General features: G+C 55.5%; 3 protein-coding genes across 4 annotated transcripts; 1 reads left to right on the forward strand and 2 right to left on the reverse strand.

Moving 5' to 3' along the window:
• Positions 1 to 14: 14 nt before the first annotated feature.
• LOC141729904 (serine/threonine-protein kinase PAK 3-like) lies at positions 15 to 1,691 on the reverse strand. Its single transcript, XM_074546563.1, has 3 exons — positions 1,544 to 1,691; positions 669 to 786; positions 15 to 276 (listed from the first exon to the last, which is right to left on the reverse strand). Exons 1-3 carry the CDS (start codon positions 1,663 to 1,665, stop codon positions 157 to 159), a joined length of 360 nt encoding a protein of 119 aa, XP_074402664.1. The 5' UTR covers positions 1,666 to 1,691; the 3' UTR covers positions 15 to 156.
• A 2,506-nt stretch (positions 1,692 to 4,197) lies between these two features.
• On the forward strand, positions 4,198 to 7,705 carry LOC141729903 (class II histocompatibility antigen, B-L beta chain-like). Of its 2 annotated transcripts, none has more exons than XM_074546562.1 (4): positions 4,198 to 4,362; positions 4,825 to 5,094; positions 5,818 to 5,998; positions 6,576 to 7,011. In XM_074546562.1, the coding sequence occupies exons 1-4, from the start codon at positions 4,278 to 4,280 to the stop codon at positions 6,943 to 6,945; spliced, it is 906 nt and encodes a 301-aa protein (XP_074402663.1). In that variant the 5' UTR covers positions 4,198 to 4,277; the 3' UTR covers positions 6,946 to 7,011. The 2 variants fall into 2 exon arrangements, with proteins under 2 accessions (XP_074402663.1, XP_074402662.1); XM_074546561.1 differs by having other exon boundaries at positions 4,199 to 4,362; positions 5,714 to 5,998; positions 6,576 to 7,705.
• Positions 7,706 to 18,908: 11,203 nt separating this feature from the next.
• LOC141729765 (olfactory receptor 14A16-like) lies at positions 18,909 to 20,591 on the reverse strand. Its single transcript, XM_074545499.1, has one exon. The coding sequence runs from the start codon at positions 19,824 to 19,826 to the stop codon at positions 18,909 to 18,911; it is 918 nt and encodes a 305-aa protein (XP_074401600.1). The 5' UTR covers positions 19,827 to 20,591.
• Between the last annotated feature and the right edge of the window lie 1,530 nt (positions 20,592 to 22,121).

The raw sequence follows: 22,121 nt of genomic DNA on the forward strand, positions 1-22,121 counted from the left end.
GAAACAAACCCTGTCAAAGGCAGCTGGAATGAGGAAACCAAGCACCAAGATTCCCCACGCTCAGTCTGAGAGTGCAGTAGTGAAGTCAGCTGGAAAAGCCCTCAGGGCTGTAGCCAAGGAAAGATGGAACTGGACCCTTCAAGAAACCCTCAGCTTTCATGCTGTGGCTTTTACTGATTCCCTGACAGAGCCATCCATGCCCAGGAGGATGTTGGAGCTCTTCAGATCCCTGTGGATGACCCGCTCTGAATGGAGGAAATCCAGGCCCTGCAGACACTGAGAGAGAACAAGAAACACCAGGGCAAAAACCAATGGCCGGAATATATCACACAAGAAAGGACAGTTCAGAATTGTGCCAGCAGCGGCTTTGCTGTGACAGGCCAGGAGTGCAGTGCACACAAGCTCCAGGCAAACGGTTCAAGGCAAAGCTGAGAACAGCAAATCAAATCCAAAACAGACAGAGAGTACCACAACAGCAGGAGAGAGAACAAGAACAGAGCAGAAGTGCAGTGATGCTGGCAGGCCGTTCACTGCAGAGGCTCTTTCTTCTCCACCTCACACAAACAACACAGAAACAAAGCCCTGAGCATGGAGCCACTCCTGTTCTCCCGCCCTCTTTGGAAGGACCATCGTGTCCCAGGCATGGAGTGACAAGCAGGATCCCTCACCTCCCGACTGACAGCTGCCATCTCTCCTTCAGCCATGCGTGTCTGTCTGACAACGTCGTGCAAAGTTCTTCCATCCATGTATTCCATCACCAGCCAGAGATCTCCATCAACAAGGAAGCTGGAAGAGGAAAGCAATGGCATGGAGATGAGCATGCAGAGCTCAATTCCCCCATGGAAAAGCCTGGAGTGGAGTTTTGATTCCAGGTCACTTGTCAGTGAGGACAGAATCAGATGGAGAGACATTCCTGCCAGGCTGCACAGCCCTTGGAATCTGCACAGTCTAAAGGAGAAGGAGACACCTGTGAGAAAGAAGAGGCCTTAGATGGCAAGCAGGTGAAAAGTGCAGTTTAGCAACAGCCCAGATCAATGTGGAACCACAACCCTTGGCCCCAGCTGGTTCAGCTCCTGAACTCATCAGTTCCACCATTCCCTGCAGAACAGGGCAACACAACTGCCAGGGTTATCCAGGGGAGGAGGCTGTGCAGCACTTGGGACAAAAGCAGCCAGAAAACCTTTCAGAAAGTCCCTTCAGAAACAGGCAAGGCCAGTGAAAACTGGGCAAATGAGGCATTTCTGGACACAAGAACCTGATCTTCCTGGCAACTGTAGCAATGGAAAAGGGCTAGGAAGAAGAAGCCAAGGGAAATAATTTCTGCTGTGGTTTATCAGCACTTGTTAGAAGACACAGCAAATGGGGAGGAACTTGAAGGAAAAACCAAAGCAAAGCAACAAAAGCACTTGGAGGGAGTGAACTGCCAGGCTGTTGTTTTGGGAAGATGTGGCTGGATCAGGCATTTTCCAAACAGGCTACAGACTCTGGGTGCCAGGAAAGGTAACGCAGGGCCCGGGCACGGGATAAGAGCTGAAGCACTCACCTGTCCAAAGAGTTGACAATGTTGGGGTTCTTCTTGTCCTTCAGGAGCAGGATCTCATTCACAGCTCGTTCCCTGTTCTGCCCTCTGAGACTCATTTTCTTGATGGCCACCTGAAGGGACATTGCAGCCCTTTAACTGCAGGAGTCTGTGGCAGGAGGCCACAGCAAACACGGAGTGAGTCGGAGCCGGGCTGGGCCCAACTACCTTGGGATGGGACAGCAGAGCTCAGCAAGGGCCATTCCCACAGCCCATTGCTCTGCCAGCTGGGGGCTGCTTACAGGACACATGCCAGAGACATTTGGCCTTGCAAGCTCTGCAGAAATGGTCCCTCAGCTGTCAGCCTCAAAGGTCTAACAACATTCTCTGCACCTACAGTCTTCTCTAATGGCCTCAACACTATTATTATTATTATTATTATTATTATTATTATTATTATTATTATTATTATTATTAATAATAATAATAATAATAATAATAATAATAGTAATAATATTACTGTAACACATTTTGCAAGCAGGAGGTAATTCTGGTTCTGTGAAAACAGAGTAAAACAGCCAGGAACCCTTTAGCAATTCTATGGGATTTGGTCATGATTTCAGATCCAACTGCTCTGTTTGGGATTGCACAACAAAGCAGACACACACACTCATTGCTCAGGTGATCCCTGTCACAGGCTGTCACTGACACCAGACCCAAACACAACTGCAGGATTTAGGAGAGAGCTTTGCTCTGGACATCCATCTTCTCATTTCTCTCCATCTCCCTCTGTGAACAGCTGAAGTTGGACTAATACCCCAAACTGAGCCCAAGCAGGATCTCTCCCTAAATAGGCCTTGATGTTCCCTCTGAAGATGAAAGGCAGGATGGAAAAATAGCTAAATAATGTTCCTGTCTGAAGATCCTGTTCTGGGATGAAGATTAATGGGGCCTCAGTCTCCAGCAGCTGATGCATTCACACTTTCAGATATGAAGACCAAGCCAGGGTGTCCTGCTCTGACAGACACCGCTGCCCTCCTTGCATTCCTTGGGCACTTGAGAAGGACCAAGTCTGTCCCAGCTGTGCTCTGCAGGCTGACACTGCTCTGCCTGCAGAGGAGCAGCCTGGACAGGAAAGCTCTGCTGGCCCCCAGAGCTGCAGCCACAGCTCCCAGCAGAGGGGAAAGCCCTGCAGAGCTGCCGGCAGTGCTGGGCGTGTTGGCACTGACCTCTCCTCCAGTGGCCCTGTCGAGTCCTTTAGAAACGGCTCCGAAAGCCCTGGAGACAAAAGAGCAGAGAAGAAAGAAGCAGTGCTTTAGGCCCTGGCAGTGAAAGCCAGCCCAGACAGGAGATCTCTGCTGCCTGCAGCGTTCACAAACACCTGGGTGCATCGACCCTTCCAACAGCAGCACAGCAGCCACCAGCCCTCTGTCATGCAAGGTGTGCAAGAGAAAACTGAGACCCAACACGAAGGAATTGGGCTGGAGCAAATCCCAATAGTCCACACTGAATTGCTTTAGGTCAAAACCTGAGGTGAGAAATGGGTGTCTAAAGAACTGGAAAAGAATGCATTTCATCCTTTTCCATTTTCTGCCTCAGACCTGCAGGTTCCCCAAGGGCCCTGCCATCAGGCAGGTGATGCATTTTCCCCCAGAGTGCATCAGCTCTGTGTCTGTTACTGAATGTATGGGGTCTGCAACCTGTGCTAGAGTAGAGCACTTATTAGTTCATCTCTGGTTTCTTTTTCTAAACCATTTGGTTGATAATCCTGACCAGTGGATATTTTTTGAAGGAAAATATTTGAAAGAAATCTTCTTGAGAACTGTTTTCTGACAGTCACCAGATGGTGAGTTGCTCTTTTAGGCAATCCAGTTCCAGGGACAGAAGATCTTCCAGGTCCTGCTCCTTGGTGCAGGCAGGACACTGCCAGCCTCAGGGGCCTTTGACGGCACCTTCTGACCACAGTTATCAATTCTGATCAGGACTGAGACAGCAGGGTGGTAGCCCAGAGTCTGAAGCTGCGAGTGTCCCGATTGTGGGAAGAGCTTCGTGCGCTGCTCCAGCTCCATCCCCCATGGGAGGATCCGCGCTGCATGATCCCCAGTGACCCCCGTTGGGCAGAGCCCTGGTGACCCCTGTTCTGGGTGATCCGTGTTGGGCAGGAGGGTGTTGGGAGATTTCTTTCCCTTCTCCTTGTGCTGCTGTGATTTGGTTAGTAATAAATTCCCTCCGTGTGCCCAGGCCGGGTCTGTTGTGTCCGTGCTGGATTTGCTGAGGGACCTCTCCCGGTCCTTGTCCCCACGCAGGAATCCTCGGTTCCATTTTCAGTCCCTGTGCGGCTGCGGGGGGCAGGGACAGAGCGGCTCTGGGGGTGCCTAGCATCGGGCCAGCATTACCGCTCGCCACTAGCTGCCCTGAGATGCCGCACACCTGGGCACGCATTGCTGGGCTCACCTGAACTCCCACCTGCCCAGCGCCCCAAGGTTCCCCCTCGCCAAAAAACCCCCAACTCGGGGCTGCAGCGTCCCGGAAAGGCCTCAGCCAATGGGAGCGCAGGCAGGCGGCAATGCTGCCAATGAGAGGTCGGGGCGTTGGATTGCCTCATCGGTTGCCGGGCAGAGCCCGTGGCCGATCGCTGCCCAGAAGCGGCGGCAGCCAATGAGAGCGCGCGGCGCTGCCGAGCCCACCCTGCTCCGGACTGGCGCTCCCAGCGCAGCGCGGCTGCTTTGGGGCTGCTGCTCCCTGCCCGGCCCCGGCCATGGGGCGAGGGGCGGCAGCTGGGGCCCTGCTGGTGGCACTGGTGGTGCTGGGAGCCCCCCCGGCTGCGGGCGCGGAGCTCTCGGGTGAGCAGGGGGCGGGAGGGGCTGGGACAGGGGGGGAGAAGGGGGAAAAGAGGGCGAAGGGGGAGCCCGGAATGGAGGGGGAGGAGAAGGGGACCCCCAAAGGGAGAGCGGGAGGGGCTGACGGGTGGGGGGAGGGGAGGGAGGGGTAGGAGAGGGTGGGGATAGGGGGGAAAAGGCGAGGGGGGAGCCCAAAACTGAACTGAGGGGGCTGGAGATTGAGGGATTTGTGGGAAAATGGGGAAATGGGACCCCAAAAGTGATTTGGGAGCGGCCGAAGGTGGGCGGGAAGCGGATGTGAAAGAGGAAATGGGGAAAGGGCGGCAAAGAGGAAGCGGTAGCGCGGGCAGGAGGGTCCCATGGCGGCCGTGGGGCACAGGGGGTGCGGAGTGGGGATCCGGGGTGGCCCTCGGAGCGCTGGGGGCGTGCTGGGGACAGCCCCGGATCTGTGTTCTGCACTCACAGGGGTGTTCCAGGAGATGAGAACGAGAGAGTGTCACTTCATTAATGGTACGGAGAAGGTGAGGTTTGTGAGGAGGTACATCTACAACCGGAAGCAGTACATGATGTTCGACAGCGACGTGGGGGTGTTCGTGGGGGACACCCCCTATGGGGAGACACAGGCTCGGTGCTGCAACGGAATCCCGGAAATACTGGAGGATAATCGGGCTGCGGTGGACACGTTCTGCCGGGCCGGCTACGAGCTTGCTGCCCCGTTCCTCACGGGGCACCGAGGTGAGCGCGGGGCAGAGCGTGTCCCCTCGGGCCCTGCCCTGCCAATGACCCTGGAGCGCCTCAAAACGTCTCTGAGAATCAGCCCAGAGCCCTCAGCCCTTCTTCGGAACAACCCCGGGGCCTCCTGTCCCACTCAGTGTCCCCCGTGGCTCTCCCAGTCCGTCCCAGTCCATCCCTGTGCCTGCCCGGCGTGTCCATCCCGGTTGTCCGTGTAGCCGGCTCCTTTCAGCCAATGAAAGGGCGTCTCACTGATGACTCATCGGTTGCCATGCAGAGTCCCTGGCGCTGAAATCCCGAAGGCCCCGCTCTGGACTCGGCCTCCCAGTGCCGCGCACTTCATTCCCAGTTAATTCCAGGGCCACCAAAATCCCTCCGAGTGCCATCCTAGTCGCTCTCAGTACTTCCAAAGTCCCTCCCTCCTCTTCTCGGCCTATTCCCAATCCATTCCAAATTAATTCCCAGTTCATTCTCCGTTCAAGCCCGGACGTCCTACATCCGTCCCAGTGTGCCCCACCATGTCCCGTCTCTCTCAGTGCCACCCCAATCGCTCCCAGTCCCTCCCTTGCCCATTCCCAGTCCCTCTCCAGCCAAACCCAGCCCTCTCCTCGCTCTCTCCCAGTGCCCCCCAACGTGTCCATCTCGCTGGTGCCCCCCTCAAGCTCCCAGCCCGGCCCCGGCCGCCTGCTCTGCTCCGTGATGGATTTCTACCCTGCTGCCATCCAGGTGAGGTGGTTCCAGGGCCAGCAGGAGCTCTCGGAGCACGTGGTGGCCACCGACGTGGTCCCCAACGGGGACTGGACCTACCAGCTGCTGGTGCTGCTGGAAACCCCCCCCCGGCGCGGGCTCAGCTACAGCTGCCAGGTGGAGCACGTCAGCCTGGAGCAGCCCCTGAGGCGGCACTGGGGTACGGGGGAGCCCCTGGGGGCGCTGTCAGAGCCACTGGGCTGTGCTGGGAGCCACTGGGAGGGAGCTGGAGAGAGCCGGGCTGGGACTGGGAGAGGGGCTGGGGGCTGGGCAAGGGCTGGGAAGGGGTTTGGGGAATGCTGGTGAGGGTGGGATGGGCTTGGGGGGGTCCTGGTGGGCACTGGGAGGGAGTCTGGGGCTGCTGGGTGTGACTGGGAGGGATCGCAGTGAGCCCCGAGGGGCTGGAAGGAGATCGGCGATGGCAAAGCGGGGCTCGCCATGAGCTCGGTTGTGCTGGGCACAGACTGGGAGGGCACAGACTGGCTGAGTCCTGCTGGGGCTGCCAAGGGACTGCGAGAGGCTTTGGGGGTCCTGGGGCGCTGGGGGCAACTGGGAGGGGGCTGTGGGATGCTGAGAGGGACGGGAGGGGCTTTGGTGGCTCCTGGCCAGGACAAAAAGGGATCGGGGGGACGTTTCAGGGGGTCCTGGCTGGGCTGGGGGCCACAGGGAGGGCGCTGGGAGGGGCTCGGGGTGTCGGTGAGAGGTTTTGGAGGTGCTGAGCCCTGCGGACCCCCCAGAGATGCCGCCGGACGCCGCCCGCAGCAAGATGCTGACGGGCATCGGGGGCTTCGTCTTGAGCTTCGTCTTCCTGGCGCTGGGGCTCGGCGTCTCCCTGCGCAAGAAGGTCAGGGCGGGTGCCGGGGATGGCGTCCCCGCCGGGGCGGAGCGTGTGCGCTCCCGCCGGGGCCCCCAGATCGGTGTCACCCCCTTTTCTCTGCCCACAGAGCTCCTGAGCCGGCGGCGGCCACAGCCCCTCCCCGTGGGCTCGGGCCCGGCCGGGACCCCCCGCTCCGTCCCCGCTCCGCTGATTTTGGGGGGTCCCGTGTTCCCCCCAGCCCCGCTGGCGCTCTGCCCCCGCCCAGTGCCTGCTCCCAGTACTCCCAGTAAAGCTTCCCAGTTGGGCCCGGGGCCGTTTATTGGGGGGCGATGGGGAGGGGTTTTGGGGGGCGATGGGACGGATCTGGAAAAAGGGAGGGGGACAAAGGGTGGGGGCTTGTGAGGGTCTGTCCAAATTTTCCCTCATCTGCCTCACGATCGTCATTGGGGACCAATGAAGAGAAGACCCCCCCTGCCGTCTCTGTAGGAGAAAGTCACATGCCACAAGGCCCCAAGACCTGAGAGCACAGTGCTAAGCCATTGTTCTCACAGGTGTTGTTTCCTGTGTGCTGCACTGAGTCCAGTGAGAAGAAGAAGGGGCACCGTGCCCTTTTTGCAACAACAGCCTTGGAAGCTGTCCCACCTCTCAGCCTGGCTGGACTTCTCCTGAGTTTCAGGTGGTCTCCCCACAGAAGACCCTCACCTGTTTTACAACCACCGGGACAGACAGACTGAGATGGAAGGAGCCTCTCCACCAAGGACTGAGACATGGAACCCCCATGTGAAAAGGCCCCTCTGCTCCTTCCAAGGACTGGGACTGAAACCCCCAGCCCGGGGCAGGTGTGTGGGGGAGGCAAGCTGACCAAAGCGAGATGTTTGCCTGCAGGTTGTGACCGCTGCACCAAGAAGACAATGGCTCTCGCTTACTGCTGAGAGTATGGACTACCTGTTACATCTGTTCCTTATTGTATCTGTTTCCCCTCCCTTGCAATTTCCAATAGTTATCATAATAAAAACCTCTGAGTTAGTGAGAGACTAAAACTCCCTCAAGTTCCCCCCAGACACTCCCAAAATCCCCCCCAAACCTCCTCAATACCCCTCCCCAAATTCCCCTCACGACCCCTCCAGGACCCCTCACCTGTCCCTGCGCCTCCTCAGCAGCTCCCGGAGCCCCCCGTCCTCTCTCCAGCGCCTCCCGCAGGACCCGCCAAAGCCCGGGGCGGCTCCCGGGGGTCCATAAGGGGGTCCCCAGGGCGGGGCTGGGGGGGGGAGAGGGCGCCCGCTCCATGCCCGGCCCCGGGGTCAGGGGGCGCTGCGTCAGGCTCGGCTCTGAGCGGCACAGGGGTGATGTGGGGGGGGGCGGGAGTTGCTGAGGAGAGACGCTCGGTGATTGGTTGATTTTGTAGAGGGCGTGGTGATTGACAGAAGTTGGGCGGAGGAGGCGAGCAGTCGAGCGGTGATTGGTTGGATAGAGGAAAAGAAGGCGGGAGTTGCTGACGGGAGACGTGCGGTGATTGATTGGTTGGCTCGTGACAGGCGCGTGACAGGCGGGCGTGTCTGAGGGGAGGCGTGCGGTGATTGGTTGGATTGGGGCACAGGGAGGCCGGTGTTCCTGAGAAGAGACACGCAGTGATTGGTTGGTTTGGGGCAGTACGCACCGTGATTCGTTGATTTGGGAGATGAAGCGTGGTGATTAAATGGTTTTCGGCAGGGCACGCTGGTATTGGCTGGGAAAAGTCCTGGATTTTTAAGGCATATTCCAGTTTTTTTGGTGAAAAACTCCCAAGATTTTTAAGGAAAATTCCCGTGTTTTTTAGGAGAAACATTCTCGGATTTTTTAACCCCACATGACCCCAAATAACCTAAATAACCTCAAAGCACTCGACATAAAACCTAAAGAACCTCCAAAAAACCCTAAATAATACCAGAAAATGCCCAAAATAACCCCAAACAAATCCAAATAACTCAAAAAAAAAACCAAAACAAAACAAAAAAAAAAAAACAAAAAACCCAAATTAAACTCAAAATCCCTCAAATGATTTCAAGTACTCCTAAAAAACCCATATACACCAACATTAACCCCAAGAACCACAAGTAATTCCAAAAAAACCCAAGTAAACCTGAACAAACCCAAGTACTTCCAAATAAACCCAAATATTTCCAAATAACCCCAAATAAACGGAAATAAACCAAGTAAAACCCAAGGTAATCCCCAATTAGTCCATATATAACCCCAAATAAACCCCAAACCAACTCTAACTAAACCCAAAAAAATCTCAAGAAACCCCAGTTCTTCCCGTCCCCGCCCCAAAACAGATCCCGACCAATCAGAACGCGCGGCACTGACGACCTTCCACTTGCTGGGCACAAACTCAGAGCACTGGTCCCTCTCAGCGATTCTCAGCCAATCAGCGCCCGGCCCGACTCTGACTCGTCACTTGCCCGCCACAGACCAAGGCCTCTCACTGAGGTCAATAGTCAGAGACTGCGCGGGCTAATTTCCAACCAATCAGAGCGTGTCTCGCTGATGACTCATCAGTTGCCAGGAGCGGAATTTGGTGGAGGGAGAAGGTGACCCTAGTGATGGGGTGGGGACCCCAAATTAATCCAAAACGGGGTCGGGACCCCAAAACGGAGCAGGAGGGGCCTGGAGCCCCCAAAACCAAACACGGGGGAGAGGACTGGGGGAACGATCGGAACGGAGAGAGTGGGGAAAAGAGGGTCGGGACCCCAAAATTGAGCTGGGAAGGGAATGGGACCCCCAAATTGAGGTGGGAGGGGAATGGAATCCCCAAATTAAGCTTGGATGGGTATGGGGTCCCAAAACTGAACTGGGAGGAGGATGGGACACCCCAAATTGAGCTTGGAGGGGGGTTGGACCCCCAGACAGGATTAAGCCAATTTTGTTCCTGGAATATGTAAAGTACTTCATGGATATGCAACAAGGCTATGAATATGGAACGGACTGTTGTAATGGGAGACAAGGACCATCGAGCAAAGGTTGTTATGGCCACCAACACCCTCCAGTTATGTTTGGGGATACCCCTTAATTCATCTGGTTTTATTTACATCATCCTGTTGCATATTCATAGACACTCATGCATATATATAAACTAATTTACATCTTTCAGGAACTATTTGACATGGCCCAGCCTTGGGGCTGTCTCCCTATTACAGGAGTCTACATTGAAATGGAAAATGTAAACCCCCTCCCTTTGATTACTATTATTATTATAGTATTTTATTTTGAAATGAAGGGCCTCTCAGGCAAAGATATGGGAGCAGAAAAATCAGTACTTTATTAGCAAAAATTAAAAATACAAATGCAGTAATACAAACAAAAAGAAAGAGTGACAGAGTCAGAATCCTCTGGGAATTCAGTGAAAAAGGCTGATCCTCTTGGAATCCAGTGGGAAAGGGCTGATCCTCTTGGAATCCAGTTGGAAAACGGCTCATCCTTTAGGAATCCATTTTTTACCCCCCAACGACAGGGTAAGGGCAGGGCCGTGGAGATTTTATAGGGTATCCCAAGGGTGGAGTTGGGGTTCAGGTCAGGGGAGGAGTTCTTATAAACACAAGAAGGGTGAGATCAAATTCCTGCCTCTTAGCAACAGCAGCACTCCACACAGAATATGTCCCCAAATACTAAATTACCTCTAAAACAACTGAGAAATTATGCAATGTCAGATATATTCGATGAATTTACTTCATTTAACCCAGTCTTGGGTGTTTTTAAAGGATGAAGGAGAAGCAGAGGAAAATTAAGGCCAAACAAAGAGGAGAAGCAACCAGGTGTGTTCTCAACATGGATCACAGGGAATGTGAGAGACCAGGGCTGTGCCCAAAGTGCCTCCTCCAGTGGGGGATGGAGCTGGAGCAGCGCACGAAGCTCTGCCCGCACTCGGGGCACTCGCAGGGCTTCCCTTAGCGGTGCCTCCATTGGTGTTGGGTCAAGTGAGAGCTGTGTGAGAAGCTCTTCCCACATTGGGGACACTCGTAGGGCCTCTCCCCAGTGTGGATGCGCCGGTGGGTGATGAGGGCGGAGTTGCGCTTGAAGCCCTTCCCGCAGTCGGGGCAGCGGAAGGGCCTCTCCTCCGTGTGACTCTGATAGTGCTGGAAGAGAACGGAGCTGGTCGGAAACCTCTTCCCACACTTGGAACACTCGTAGGGCCTCTCCCCAGTGTGGATCCTCTGGTGCATGATCAGGGTGGAGCTCACGCTGAAGCTCTTCCCACACTCCCCACACTCGTAGGGCTGTTCCCCAGTGTGGATCCTCTGGTGCACAATCAGATCGGAGTTCCACCTGAAGCTCTTCCCACACTCCATACACTGTGGAGGCTTCTCCCCATCATGGAGCTGCTCATGAAGCACCAGCTCCGAGCTCTGGCTCCGTCTCCGGCCGCCTTCCCAGCCCAGACTGGCTCTTTCCCCCTCAGATCCCCGCCGGCTGCGTTTGCAGCCCCTCCTCGTGCGGCATCTCCGGGGCTTTTCCTCCCCGTTGGCTTCCTGCGCCGTGGAGCCGCTCAAAACGGCCTCTTCCACCAGGTTCTGCCGCGGGCATTTGTCCTCCCTGCTGTCCATGCTCAGCTCCTGCTCTGGGGGAGGAAGGACAAGGACAGGATGGGATTTGCCTCCGTGCCACAGGCAAGGGCAAGGAGATCCCCCAGGGCTGAGCTGCAGCCGGGGCCGTGCTGGGCTGGGAGATGGAGCAGCACAGAGGGGAAAGGGGCACTGACTTCCTCCTCACCTGCCTCAGTGTCCCGGGGCATCTTCCTCTTCCTCGCAGCCTCCCTGGGGTTGGCAATGGGAAATCCTGGTTTGGGTAAAACAAGGGATGAGAGCATTTGTAGGAGTGTCGGGGGGTAGGACACTAGGATGGGTCGTCTCGGATGGAGACGAGAGATCTCTGCAGCCAGGTCGTGGAACTGGAACTTGCAGTTTATTGCAAAGGGCCTGGGTGCAGGGCCCTGCTTAGAGCTGCCAGGCACAGCTCAGAGCAGGCCCGAGAGAAGAGAGGGGTAGAGAGGATGAGAGGGTAAGAGAGGAAGAGGGGAAGAGCGTAAGAGAGTGAGGTTCCCGTTTCAATACAATAAATCTTCTTCTGAGTTGAGTATTCTATTTCTCACTAACCAATCTAGTGCAAGATACAAATCCTGTAGCATTTACATACAGCCTATAAAAATCATTACATCACCATAGTGTGTTACAATTTAAACCCTAAAAACTACTCTTTGGACCCCTTCTGTTGAGCCATTGTGGTCTGCTCTGACCCCTGGACCTGTCTGCAAGCAGAGGGAATTGTATCATCAAAAGGGGATTACCTTCAGTTAGGCCACACCATTGTTTTCCAGTTATTCAGTAACTAAAATATCTAAAAGTTTGCTTTCATCTTAATCTTGCTTATAGTTTCTGTTATGAACAAAAATTCGGTTAATATTTTTTTGTGAGAAAGAGTTACAGGGCCGCAGCCAGATCTGTCTCTGCCAGGGTTCTTAGTGCTTTGTTATTGTAATACCGGGTCGTTGAGGCTTATCTCCTCTTTTGTATTAGTAAAAGGCCTGGCTGGGTGGGGTGGATGGCCCTTCCCCGAGGCAGTGTGCTCTTCCAACATAGGGAAGACACCTGAGAGGGGGTGGGGGGGGTTATGCAAAGTGACTCCAAGACCAGAATGCTTTGAGACCTCGACTCCAAAATGCAACGAGAAAACCCCAAAAACAACGAGCCAAATAAGAATTGAGAGACTAAAGTGGTGTCTGGACATGAGGAGCCAAGTGCTGAGCCTGCAGAGATGCGGAGCCCCTCTCGCCCTGAGCAGAGAGTCGTCCCAACGCCGGGACCAACCCCCTGAGAAGCTCAAAGGACTAACATCTGACGGGGACACCACGCCCTAAGGCTCCCACGAGGACTGGATCCCCCGGCTCTGCCCCTAGTGGACAGAGCTGCGCATATCCTCCTCCTTTGAGTCGCCCTGGGAGACGCGACGGGGACTGCAGCCCTGCCGAGCCGCCCAATCCTGAGCTGATCACTTTTAATAAAGGCATTAAAAAGGAGAAGAAGTCTCCTGGCCCTGTTTATTTCAGTTTCTATATTCTCAAAATCATTTGCCAGACAATCATACTTATAAGGCTTCCCTGTTTCTTCTTCCCCAAGACACGTTGAGTTTGAAGGTCCCTCTGCCCGAGTCCATCTCTACAAGTCACCGGAGAGGTGGGCTGCATAAAACCTCCCAAACACCAAGATTCAGCCCTGAAAAAGCCTCCCAGGAGTTCCCTGTCCCTGGTCCCTCCCCTGTGGTGTTCAGGGGTTCCCCCCTGTCCCAGCTGCTGGGGTCACGCTGGGATTGGGGGTCCCCCTTCTCCTTGGTGCCTGCCATGCTCAGGCTGCTGACAGCCCCAGCAATGCCAAAAGCTCCCCCCTCTTTGCTCTCCCCATTTTGGGATGCCGGGGCTGTTTGGGCTCCCAGGCTCCCTTCTCTCCTCATTCCCTGCTCTGGGCTGCAGTGACTCCAAGGAGTCCCCCCTGCCCCTCTCCAGGCTCTTGAGGCTCCCGCCCATGGCGGTGCTCCCCCCTCTCTGGGCTCCCCACTTTGGGCTTCTGGGGGACACCGGGCTCTGCTCCTCCAGGCTGCCTCTGCCGGCAGCTGCCACCGGCACCCCCGATGTCCCCCCAAGGGGCCTTTTCCGCTCTGCCTTGGACTGCTTCATTCTCCAAACATTCCCCTAAAAACTCAACCCAGGGACCCCCCGGGATATCTGGGCCCAGCTCCCCCCGCCACCGCTCACCTGCGTAATGGGGGGAGCGATGATCCCACAGGTGGGGGCTGCGAATTCAGGGAAGGAATGACCGCGTGGTTTTCTCCTCTCCTTGATGCTCCTTTGTCCCTCCTCTTCCTCCCTCTCCTCTTCCATCCCTCCTCCCCCCTAATCCCGCCTCCTCCTCCCACTCCATCCCTCCCCTTCCCTCCCTCCTCCTCCTCCCCCAGCAGCAGCCACACCCTCGGTGCCCCGTTCCCGCAGCCCGTGGCAGGAGCGGGGATGGAGCCGGGACAGGTCGGGATGGGCAGCGCGGGGCTCTCGGCTGCTCCCAGCCGCTGCGGGCGGGGGGAACCCAGCCTGGGCCAAAGGAGAGGCAAACCGGGCAAACTGGGGGCTGCACATCCAAACTGGGCCTTGCTGGGGACCCTGCCTGGGCACTGCCAGCCCTTGGGGCTCCTCTCGGCACATCCGCCAGGGGAGAACGCACACAGGGCTGGGGCATCCCAGCAGTGGCAGCATTGCCAGGGACTGGGCTGCACTGGGATCAGACTGGGAGTGACTATGACTGGACTGGCTTTGTACTGACATCATAATAGGATCGTACTGGGAGTGACTGGGATGATACTGGGTTTGTATGGACATCATACTGGGATCATACTGCCATACCAGGGCAGATTGTGATCACTGATGGAGACTGGGATCATGCTGGGATCATACTCGCATCTTACTGGCATCATACTGGGAGTGAGTAGGAGCCAGCAGTGAGCACTTGAGACCATGTTATGGGCAATTGGATAAAATGGGCAATAATGGGATATACTGGGCAAAAATAAAATGGGATATACTGGGAGTGACTGGGATTATGCTGAGGGTGACTGGAAGCAGCTGTGAGCAACTGGGAACACGCTGGGAGCAACTGGGAGGAACTGGGAGTGACTGGGTGCATGCTGGGGGGATTGGAAACTGCTGGGCTTATACTGGGATGAATTGGGATCATGATGGAGGTGACTGGAATCATACTGGCACTTAGTGCCACTAAACTGACGTTGACTGGGAGTGCTTGGGAGCAAATGGGATCATACTGGAAGGAACTGGAAAGATGCTGGAGGGAGCTGAGATACACTGGGACATGCTGGGAGTGACTGGAATGAAAGTGAGGGCGAGAGGAATGTGAACCATGTAGAACAAAACTGGTTTATTCTGGCAAGGACTGGGAGAACACTGGGGCCATATTTGCATCATACTGGGAGAGACTGGACTAATACTGGAAGTATCTGAGAGTGACTGGGAACACACCCTGCACATCATCGCCCATACTGGGCCTGACCGGGTGCAACTGGGAGCACGCTGGGAGGAAATGGCATCATACTAGGACTGACTGGGTTGATGTAGGAAGCAACTGGAACCACGCTGGAGGCAGCTGGGACCACACTGGGAGAGACTGGAAGCAACTGCGATTATACTGGACCACATTGGGAGGGCTGGCATGTGACTGGGATCAAACTGGAGCTTACTGGGATCATACTGGGGCTGAAAGGGAAAGACTGGGATCACACTTTGGGCTACTGGGAGCAACTGAGAGAAACTGTGATGATGCTGCAAGCAAACTGGAGGAACTGGGAAGGACTGGATGCATGCTGGAGGCAACTGGGAAATACTGGGCATGATTGGGGGATCATACTGGGATAACTGACACCTTACTGGGGCCACTGGCGGTGCCTGGAAATGACTGCAGACATGCTGGGGGCAACTGGGATATACTGGGAGTGTCTGGAACCATACTGGGGGGACTGGAACCACAGTGGGAACAACTGGGACCATGCTGGGGAGAACTGGGACCACACTGGGGGCAACTGGGAGTGAGTGAGACCATGCTGGCTGGGACTGGGATCATCTGGGGAGTGACTGGGACTATATGAGGGACAACTGGATACTACTGGCATCACACTGGGGGGAACGGGGAGCAACTGGAACCATGCTGGGGGCAATTGGGATCCTACTGGGATCACAGTGGAAGCAGCTGGGCCCACGCTGGGGGAGAATGGGATCATACTGGATCACACTATCAGCAACTGGGACTGCACTGAGGGTGACTGCGAATGGCTGTGAGCAACTGGGATCAGGCTGGAAGCCACTCCAGCCAACTGGGAGTGACTGGGAACATGCTGGGGCAGCTGGGTTTTACCGGGAGAGACTGAAACCATAGTGGGGGTAAATGGGAGCAACTAGAACCATGCTGAGAGATAATGGGAGCAGCTGTGTCCATGCTGGGGTCATACTGGGATCACACTGGCACTGACTGGGATCATACAGGGTGTGACTGGAAGAGTACTGGGAGTACCTGAGAGTGACTGGGATCCTACTGGAACCAGACTGGGAGTGACTGGAAAGGTGCTGGCCATGACTGAAACCAGACTGGAGGTGAATGGGAGCAACTGGGCCCACACTGGGAGTCACTCTGGCCATGACTGGAATAACACTGGGAGGATCTGGGAGTGACTGGGGTCATACTGGGGGTGACTGGGAGTAACTGGGATCATAGTGAAAGTGACTGGGATTATAGCAGGAGTTACTGGGATCATTCTTGGAGCCACTGGGATTGCAATGGGTGTGAATGGATCCTGACTGGGGGTTACTGGGAGCTACTGGGCCCATGTTGGGAGGAAAATGTGGAAACATTGGGAACAACTGGGATCACCTGGAAGAAACTGGAACCATGCAGAGGAGACTGAGACCACACCTGGGATCATACTGGGAGCAACTGGGACTACACTTTGGGCAACTGACAGAAACTGGGATCGTGCTGGAGGCAACTGGGAGTAATTGGGAAAGACTGGGATCATTCTCAGGTAATTAATGCCTTACTGGGGCAACTGGGATAAAGTGGGAGTGTTTGTAACCACAGTGGGGGGACTGGAACCACACTGGGAACAGCCAAGACCATGCTGGGGACAACTGGGAGGGACTGGGAGCAACTGGGAGGGACTGGGACTATTCTAGGGACAACTGGGATCATGCTGGGATCACAGTGAGAGCAGGTGGGTCCATGCTGGGTTAGACTGGGATCACACTGAGGGTGATTGGAATCATGCTGGGATTGACTCGGAGTGGCTGTGAGCAACTGGAATTGTGCTGAAAGCAACTGGGAGAAAGTGGGAGTGACTGGGAGCATGCAGAGGGGGGACTGAGAGAAGCGGGGGGCACAAAGGGGGTAGGGGATTATTTTATTTTTAAGACATTTTTCTTTCAAAACAGCACCTACACATACAGAATCCTCTCCTGCCATAATGTGATGAAATATTTTCTGCTGATTAGAGATTTCCGGTGGATTTGCTTTTCTTCTGTTTGTGGCCTTTGCTTTTTGTGGTTGGTTTGTTTGTGGGGTTTTTGTGTTGCTGTGGGTAGATCTTGCTTTGTTTTTTTAATTGAGTTTGGGGTCTTTTTTTCATTGGGTTTGGGTTTTTCCCTTTTGAACTGTCTTTCTTCTGATGCATAAATTTTCTCTGCCCCTTCTTGGGGCTTGCTTGGCACCTGATGGCAAGACCAACTCGGTCACCTTGCCCAATTACGTTTTGCAGTCACCATGAACTAGATGAGTTCAGTCACAGACTCCCTGCAATTTGGCAGCATCCACAAAGGAATTGGAAGTACATTTCATGGCATTGTAGAGACAATAGAAATATTCCACAGTGGTGGCCGAGGGCTGGTCACTGAGGGATGTCACCAAAGCGTGGCTGCCAAGAGGACTCTGTACCATGGATGACATCTGACCCTCATTGTTCAGCCAAATTCCCACCCAGCCCATGTTCCACTCCTTCAGCCCAGCTCTCTCCAGTCTGGCTCTGAGGAGACCACAGCAGACCCTGTCCCAGGCCTGGCAGAACTCTGGGCACACAACATCCTCTTCTTTTCCCTCCCATGTGGGTTCTGCGGTCTCTGCCCTGTTCTGCCAGTGCCTGGAATGGCTGCAGGAGGATTTGCCACATCCCCTTCCCTGCTGAGCCTCACCAGGCTGTGACTCTCCCAGTCCCCCTCCCTGCCCTGTGTGCAGACTGGTTCCATGTCTGCCCTTCCCAAGTGCCCAGGACCCTCTGGGATGGCTCTGGCCTTTCCAAGAGGTTTGAGAGAGGTCCCACAGTGACACCACACAGCCTTCTCAACAGCCCTGACACCAAAGGCCTTTTCCACCTCCCTCAGTTCCAGGTCAGTGCCCAGAACACAGCACAGCCCTGTCCAGATCCTCAGGCTGGTTCAGAAGGGAGGCAGCTCTGATTTCTCCCCACAGACCCTCACTGTATCCAATGTCTATCTGTGCTGTCCATGGCTGCCCTGAACATTTTTTCCCTGGAGCCTCCCTGCATGGGATATTTCTCTCTGTGCAGTCCTAACCACAACCCAGCAAAGAATTCAGGTGTTTTCCCAGAGGACGTTACTTCCAGAGTGAAGCGGCCTCAAGGCCCTGTTTGTGCCACTGAAGTTGTGCCACCCCTGGGTGCTGGGTGCTGCTGATGGTGTTTGTGCTGATGGTGTTTGTGCTCACTGGGGTTCATCTCCCCCCACACACACGATTCACTGCTGAGATCTCCTCAGTACAGAGCAAACATAGTCTGCTGGCCTGGTCACTTGGTGTCCCTCCGTGCAGGGACAAACAACCTCCTGCAGGTGAGGAGAGGTCAGTGCTGGCAGTGGTGGTTGCAGGGACTGGTGTGGGACAATTGCCCTGGGGCACCTTCCCAGGCTGTCCCAGAACAAAGACAGCCCAGGCCCTGCTCTGCTTCTGCCTCAGGTCCATGCCAGGAGCTCTGGCTGTGCCAGGACACTGCTGTGAGCCCCCCCTGCACACTCACCCCCTGCCCCAGGCACTGGGCTTTGCTGTGCCAGGGCATTCCTGGAGCACATTGCTGACAGCAGCTCTGGAGGGGAGCAAAACCTCCCTGCCCTGCCCTCAGGAGATGCCCTTTGCTGCTGGAGCTGCTGTGTTGGAGCCCAGCTGTGTCCCAGCAGTGCCCATGGCCTGTCCCTGCCTGTGGCCACAGCAGGGACATGCAGCAGGACAGTGACCAAGCTGCCAGAGCACTCCGGCCTTACAGCCACAGCAGGGCTAGGAGGGACAGGGTGGAGTTGGGCCGAGCAGCTCTGAAAGGACCAATCCCTGCTGCTCCCTGGCCATGCTGCTCTGCTGGGACTGTTTTCTCCTTCTCCCCTCTAACTTCGTGCAGGTCTCAGAGCTGGGATACCAGATAAAACAGACACCACAAGGTACTTTATTTTCTTCAAATACCGCAATAGCCCAAAACCTGGTTTGCAGAGCATATGGGTCAAATTCAAGAGGCAGACAGTGAATTTGATGGGGGGATTAAAAAGTTTCATTGAGGATAGTTTTTTGAGAGGAAAAACCCACTGAACATTACCAAAGGACATGGGAACATCTGTTGGCCTGTCACAAGTTCTATTCCAAAAGCTATGAAGAAGAAAATGGGAAATTGGTTGCTTCAGAAATCAACCATTCATCATTTTCCTCAGGGCAGCCTTGAGCTCCTGGTTCCTCAGGCTGTAGATAAGAGGGTTCAGGGCTGGAGGCACCACTGAGTACAGAACTGACACTGACAGATCCAGGGATGGGGAGGAGATGGAGGGGGGCTTCAGGTGGGCAGAAAAGCCAGTGCTGACAAACAGGGAGACCACAGCCAGGTGAGGGAGGCAGGTGGAAAAGGCTTTGTGCCGTCCCTGCTCAGAGGGGATCTTCAGCACGGCCCTGAAGATATACACATAAGAGAAAATAATGAACACAAAACATGTGAGTTCTAAACAGGCACTAGCAGCAAGAAGCCCAAGTTCCCTGAGGTAGGATTTGGAGCAGGAGAGTTTGAGGATCTGTGGGATTTCACAGAAGAACTGGCCCAGGGCATTGCCATGGCACAGGGGCAGGGAAAATGTATTGGCTGTGTGCATGAGAGCGTTGAGAAAGGCACTGGCCCAGGCAGCTGCTGCCATGTGGGCACAAGCTCTGCTGCTCAGGAGGGTCCCGTAGTGCAGGGGTTTGCAGATGGACACGTAGCGGTCGTAGCACATGATGGTCAGGAGAAAAAACTCTACTGACACAAAGAAGAGAAAGAAGAAAACCTGTGAAGCACATCCTGTGTAGGAGATGTCCCTGGTGTCCCAGAGGGAATTGTGCATGGCTTTGGGGACAGTGGTGCAGATGGAGCCCAGGTCGCTGAGGGCCAGGTTGAGCAGGAAGAAGAACATGGGTGTGTGCAGGTGGTGGCTGCAGGCTACAGCGCTGATGATGAGGCCGTTGCCCAGGAGGGCAGCCAGGGAGATGCCCAGCAAGAGGCAGAAGTGCAGGAGCTGCAGCTGCCGCGTGTCTGCCAATGCCAGCAGGAGGAAGTGGCTGATGGAGCTGCTGTTGGACATTTGCTGTCTCCAGACATTGGAACCTTTTGAAGGAGAAAAAAAACAGAGACAAATGGGGGGAGATTCCTCACAGGAAACTCAAAGTCCTTTTTCGTAGACATTTCCTGCCACAGAACACCTCCCCTTGCCTCTGTCTAGGAGATCTTCCTTCACCTTTGTTGCTGGAGCCCTGATTGCTGGTGGCCAATGTTGTGTGAGGAGCTGGACCTTGGCCTGCAGGACACCTGGGAGTCAGCCCTGACCCCCAGTCAGTGCAGGGGAACAGTGAGGGCAGGGATCTGTCCTGGTGTTTGGACTTGGACAAAAAATCTTCCAGTAAGGCAGAGGAGCTGCTTAAGTGAAGGGATGGGCATAACAGAATGCGAGATTCTGTTGCACCTGGGGAGAACAGAGTGTCCAGAGAGGCAGGAGCATTGTCTGAGGCTTAGTGCAGACTGAGGGGAGCTGCTCTGTCCCTCTCCCCTGTTCCAGCTGCCCTGCACTTGCACCTTTCTGAGATTCACTCCCATGTTACCCTGGACAGCCAGGAGACACAGCTGAGAGCAGATGGATCCCTGGCACACAAAGTGGCTCCTGCCTTTCCCAGAGTCAGGAGAGTGGGCTCATTGCCAGCCTCCAGGCTGCCCTGCCCAGAGCTGCCCGGGCACAGGGAGCTGGGACACCCCATTGCTGTGCTCAGCCTGCACAGGAGGAGCCCAAGGGCTGGGCCTGGCCCTGCAGCTGGAACTGCCATTGCACAGAGTCCCTCAGCAATACCAGAAGCACCTGGGCAAGGCAAGGAGAGAGAGAGAGCCGGGAGGAAAAGCCTTTCCCTGCCCTGCCCTGCCCAGCCCCTGCCAGGCAGCAGCAAGGCAGGACAGTGGCCCTCAGGCCCTGGTCAGCAGGGAATGGGCACATGGCCACAGAGATGCCCTTCATCTCTGGGGCTGCTCTGCCAGCCCAGGAGGGACTGAGGGCCCTGAGCCCCCGGGCTGAGGACTGTCCTGGCTGCGAGGGGACACAAGAGCTGTGCTGCTCAGGGCAGTGTGTGCCCTACAGGGCAGGCCCTGCAGGTGCCACATCTGTCCTGCAGCAGGGCTTCCCTCAGCACTGCCTCCCTCCCTCCCTGCCCACGGCTCTGCTGCTGGAGCTGTCCCAGCCCCAGCTGCTCCTGTGGCTCCTTCCCTGCCAGAGCTGCCAGAGCCCAGCCCAGCCCCTGGGCCAGCCTTGCCCTGCAGCTGCTCGGCCCTGCAGGGATTAAAGAACAGCTCCCCCAGCCTGGGCACCATGGAAAGGTGATGCTGCATGGATCTGGAGGCTGGGCAGGGGCAGGCACTTGCTGAGGTGCCCAGGAATCCTCAGGGTGATGGTTTAAGAGTCTCAGGCCCTGCTCTGCCCTACACAGCTGAGTTTCTTTTGTGACCAAGCTGAGCCGGGGAAAAGTGGGAGCACAGATTCGGGAAAGCAGAGACCCAAGCAGGAAACTCCTGCCCTGAATGACCTCATGACAAGTCCCCTCAGAAATGAGCTGGGCATGATCTGGAGCTCTGAGCAGCCCTGTCTGCAGCCCCAGCTTCACCCCTTGCAGCTGTCCCTGGCAGCAGGAGCTGTCCTGCCCTGTCCCTCTGACGGTGCCCAGGGCAGCCCCACTCTGCAGCACATCTTCCTCCTCCTTCTCTTCATCCTTCTCGTCCTCCTTCTCCTCCTCCTCCTGTGCCACAGAGAACCTGGGAGAGTCCTCCTGACACATCCCTCAGGCTGTGGGGTGTGCTGGCTTCAGGAGATCCCTGCAGGAGCACAGGCAATATTGCCCTGCACCCACACACTCACCATGCACAGGGCTGTGAAGATCTTGCCCCAAGTGAAGTCTCAGCTCAATGTCTTCCCAATCCTGATTGCCTTCATCCTGTCTCTGCCTGACTCCTGTCCCTTCAGTGCCTGCAGGCAAAGCCCTCAGGCCTGCTGGGCTGGGAGAGGAGCTGGTCCTGGGACGAGCTGTTCCTTTAAAGCTCAGCAGCACAGACACAGCACAAGGAATTTAATAAGCCTCTTGGGCTTTAGTGTTGTTTACATCAGACTCAATCCCTGAGAGAGTGTTCAAAACACTTCTGAAGAACTCAAACTTAAATTGAAACTCCAAAGTTTTTTGTAGTTTAATAAGTCCCTCTGAGAAAGTGTCCCCAGGTTCCAGGGAGAGCAGAACACTGGAGGTAGTGATGACAGCTGGGCACAAACAAGGCAAAGGTGTCTGTGGTGCTGAGCACACCTGGATGTGTTTCAGGAATGCAAAGGGCCAAGGCCTGAGCCCCAGCCCCT

The sequence above is a fragment of the Zonotrichia albicollis genome, chromosome 8 (genome assembly GCF_047830755.1).
Source record: "Zonotrichia albicollis isolate bZonAlb1 chromosome 8, bZonAlb1.hap1, whole genome shotgun sequence".
NCBI lineage: Eukaryota > Metazoa > Chordata > Aves > Passeriformes > Passerellidae > Zonotrichia > Zonotrichia albicollis.

Coding starts and splice junctions, on each gene's coding strand:
- LOC141729904 (XM_074546563.1), bottom strand. CDS start 1,665: ATGTCCCTTCAGGTGGCCATCAAGAAAATGAGTCTCAGAGGGCAGAAC. Junction 787..1,543: donor ATTGTCAACTCTTTGGACAG/GTGAGTGCTTCA, acceptor TTCCTCTTCCAG/CTTCCTTGTTGATGGAGATC. Junction 277..668: donor TGGCAGCTGTCAGTCGGGAG/GTGAGGGATCCT, acceptor GTTCTCTCTCAG/TGTCTGCAGGGCCTGGATTT.
- LOC141729903 (XM_074546561.1), top strand. CDS start 4,278: ATGGGGCGAGGGGCGGCAGCTGGGGCCCTGCTGGTGGCACTGGTGGTG. Junction 5,095..5,713: donor GTTCCTCACGGGGCACCGAG/GTGAGCGCGGGG, acceptor GCTCTCTCCCAG/TGCCCCCCAACGTGTCCATC. Junction 5,999..6,575: donor GCCCCTGAGGCGGCACTGGG/GTACGGGGGAGC, acceptor CGGACCCCCCAG/AGATGCCGCCGGACGCCGCC.
- LOC141729765 (XM_074545499.1), bottom strand. CDS start 19,826: ATGTCCAACAGCAGCTCCATCAGCCACTTCCTCCTGCTGGCATTGGCA.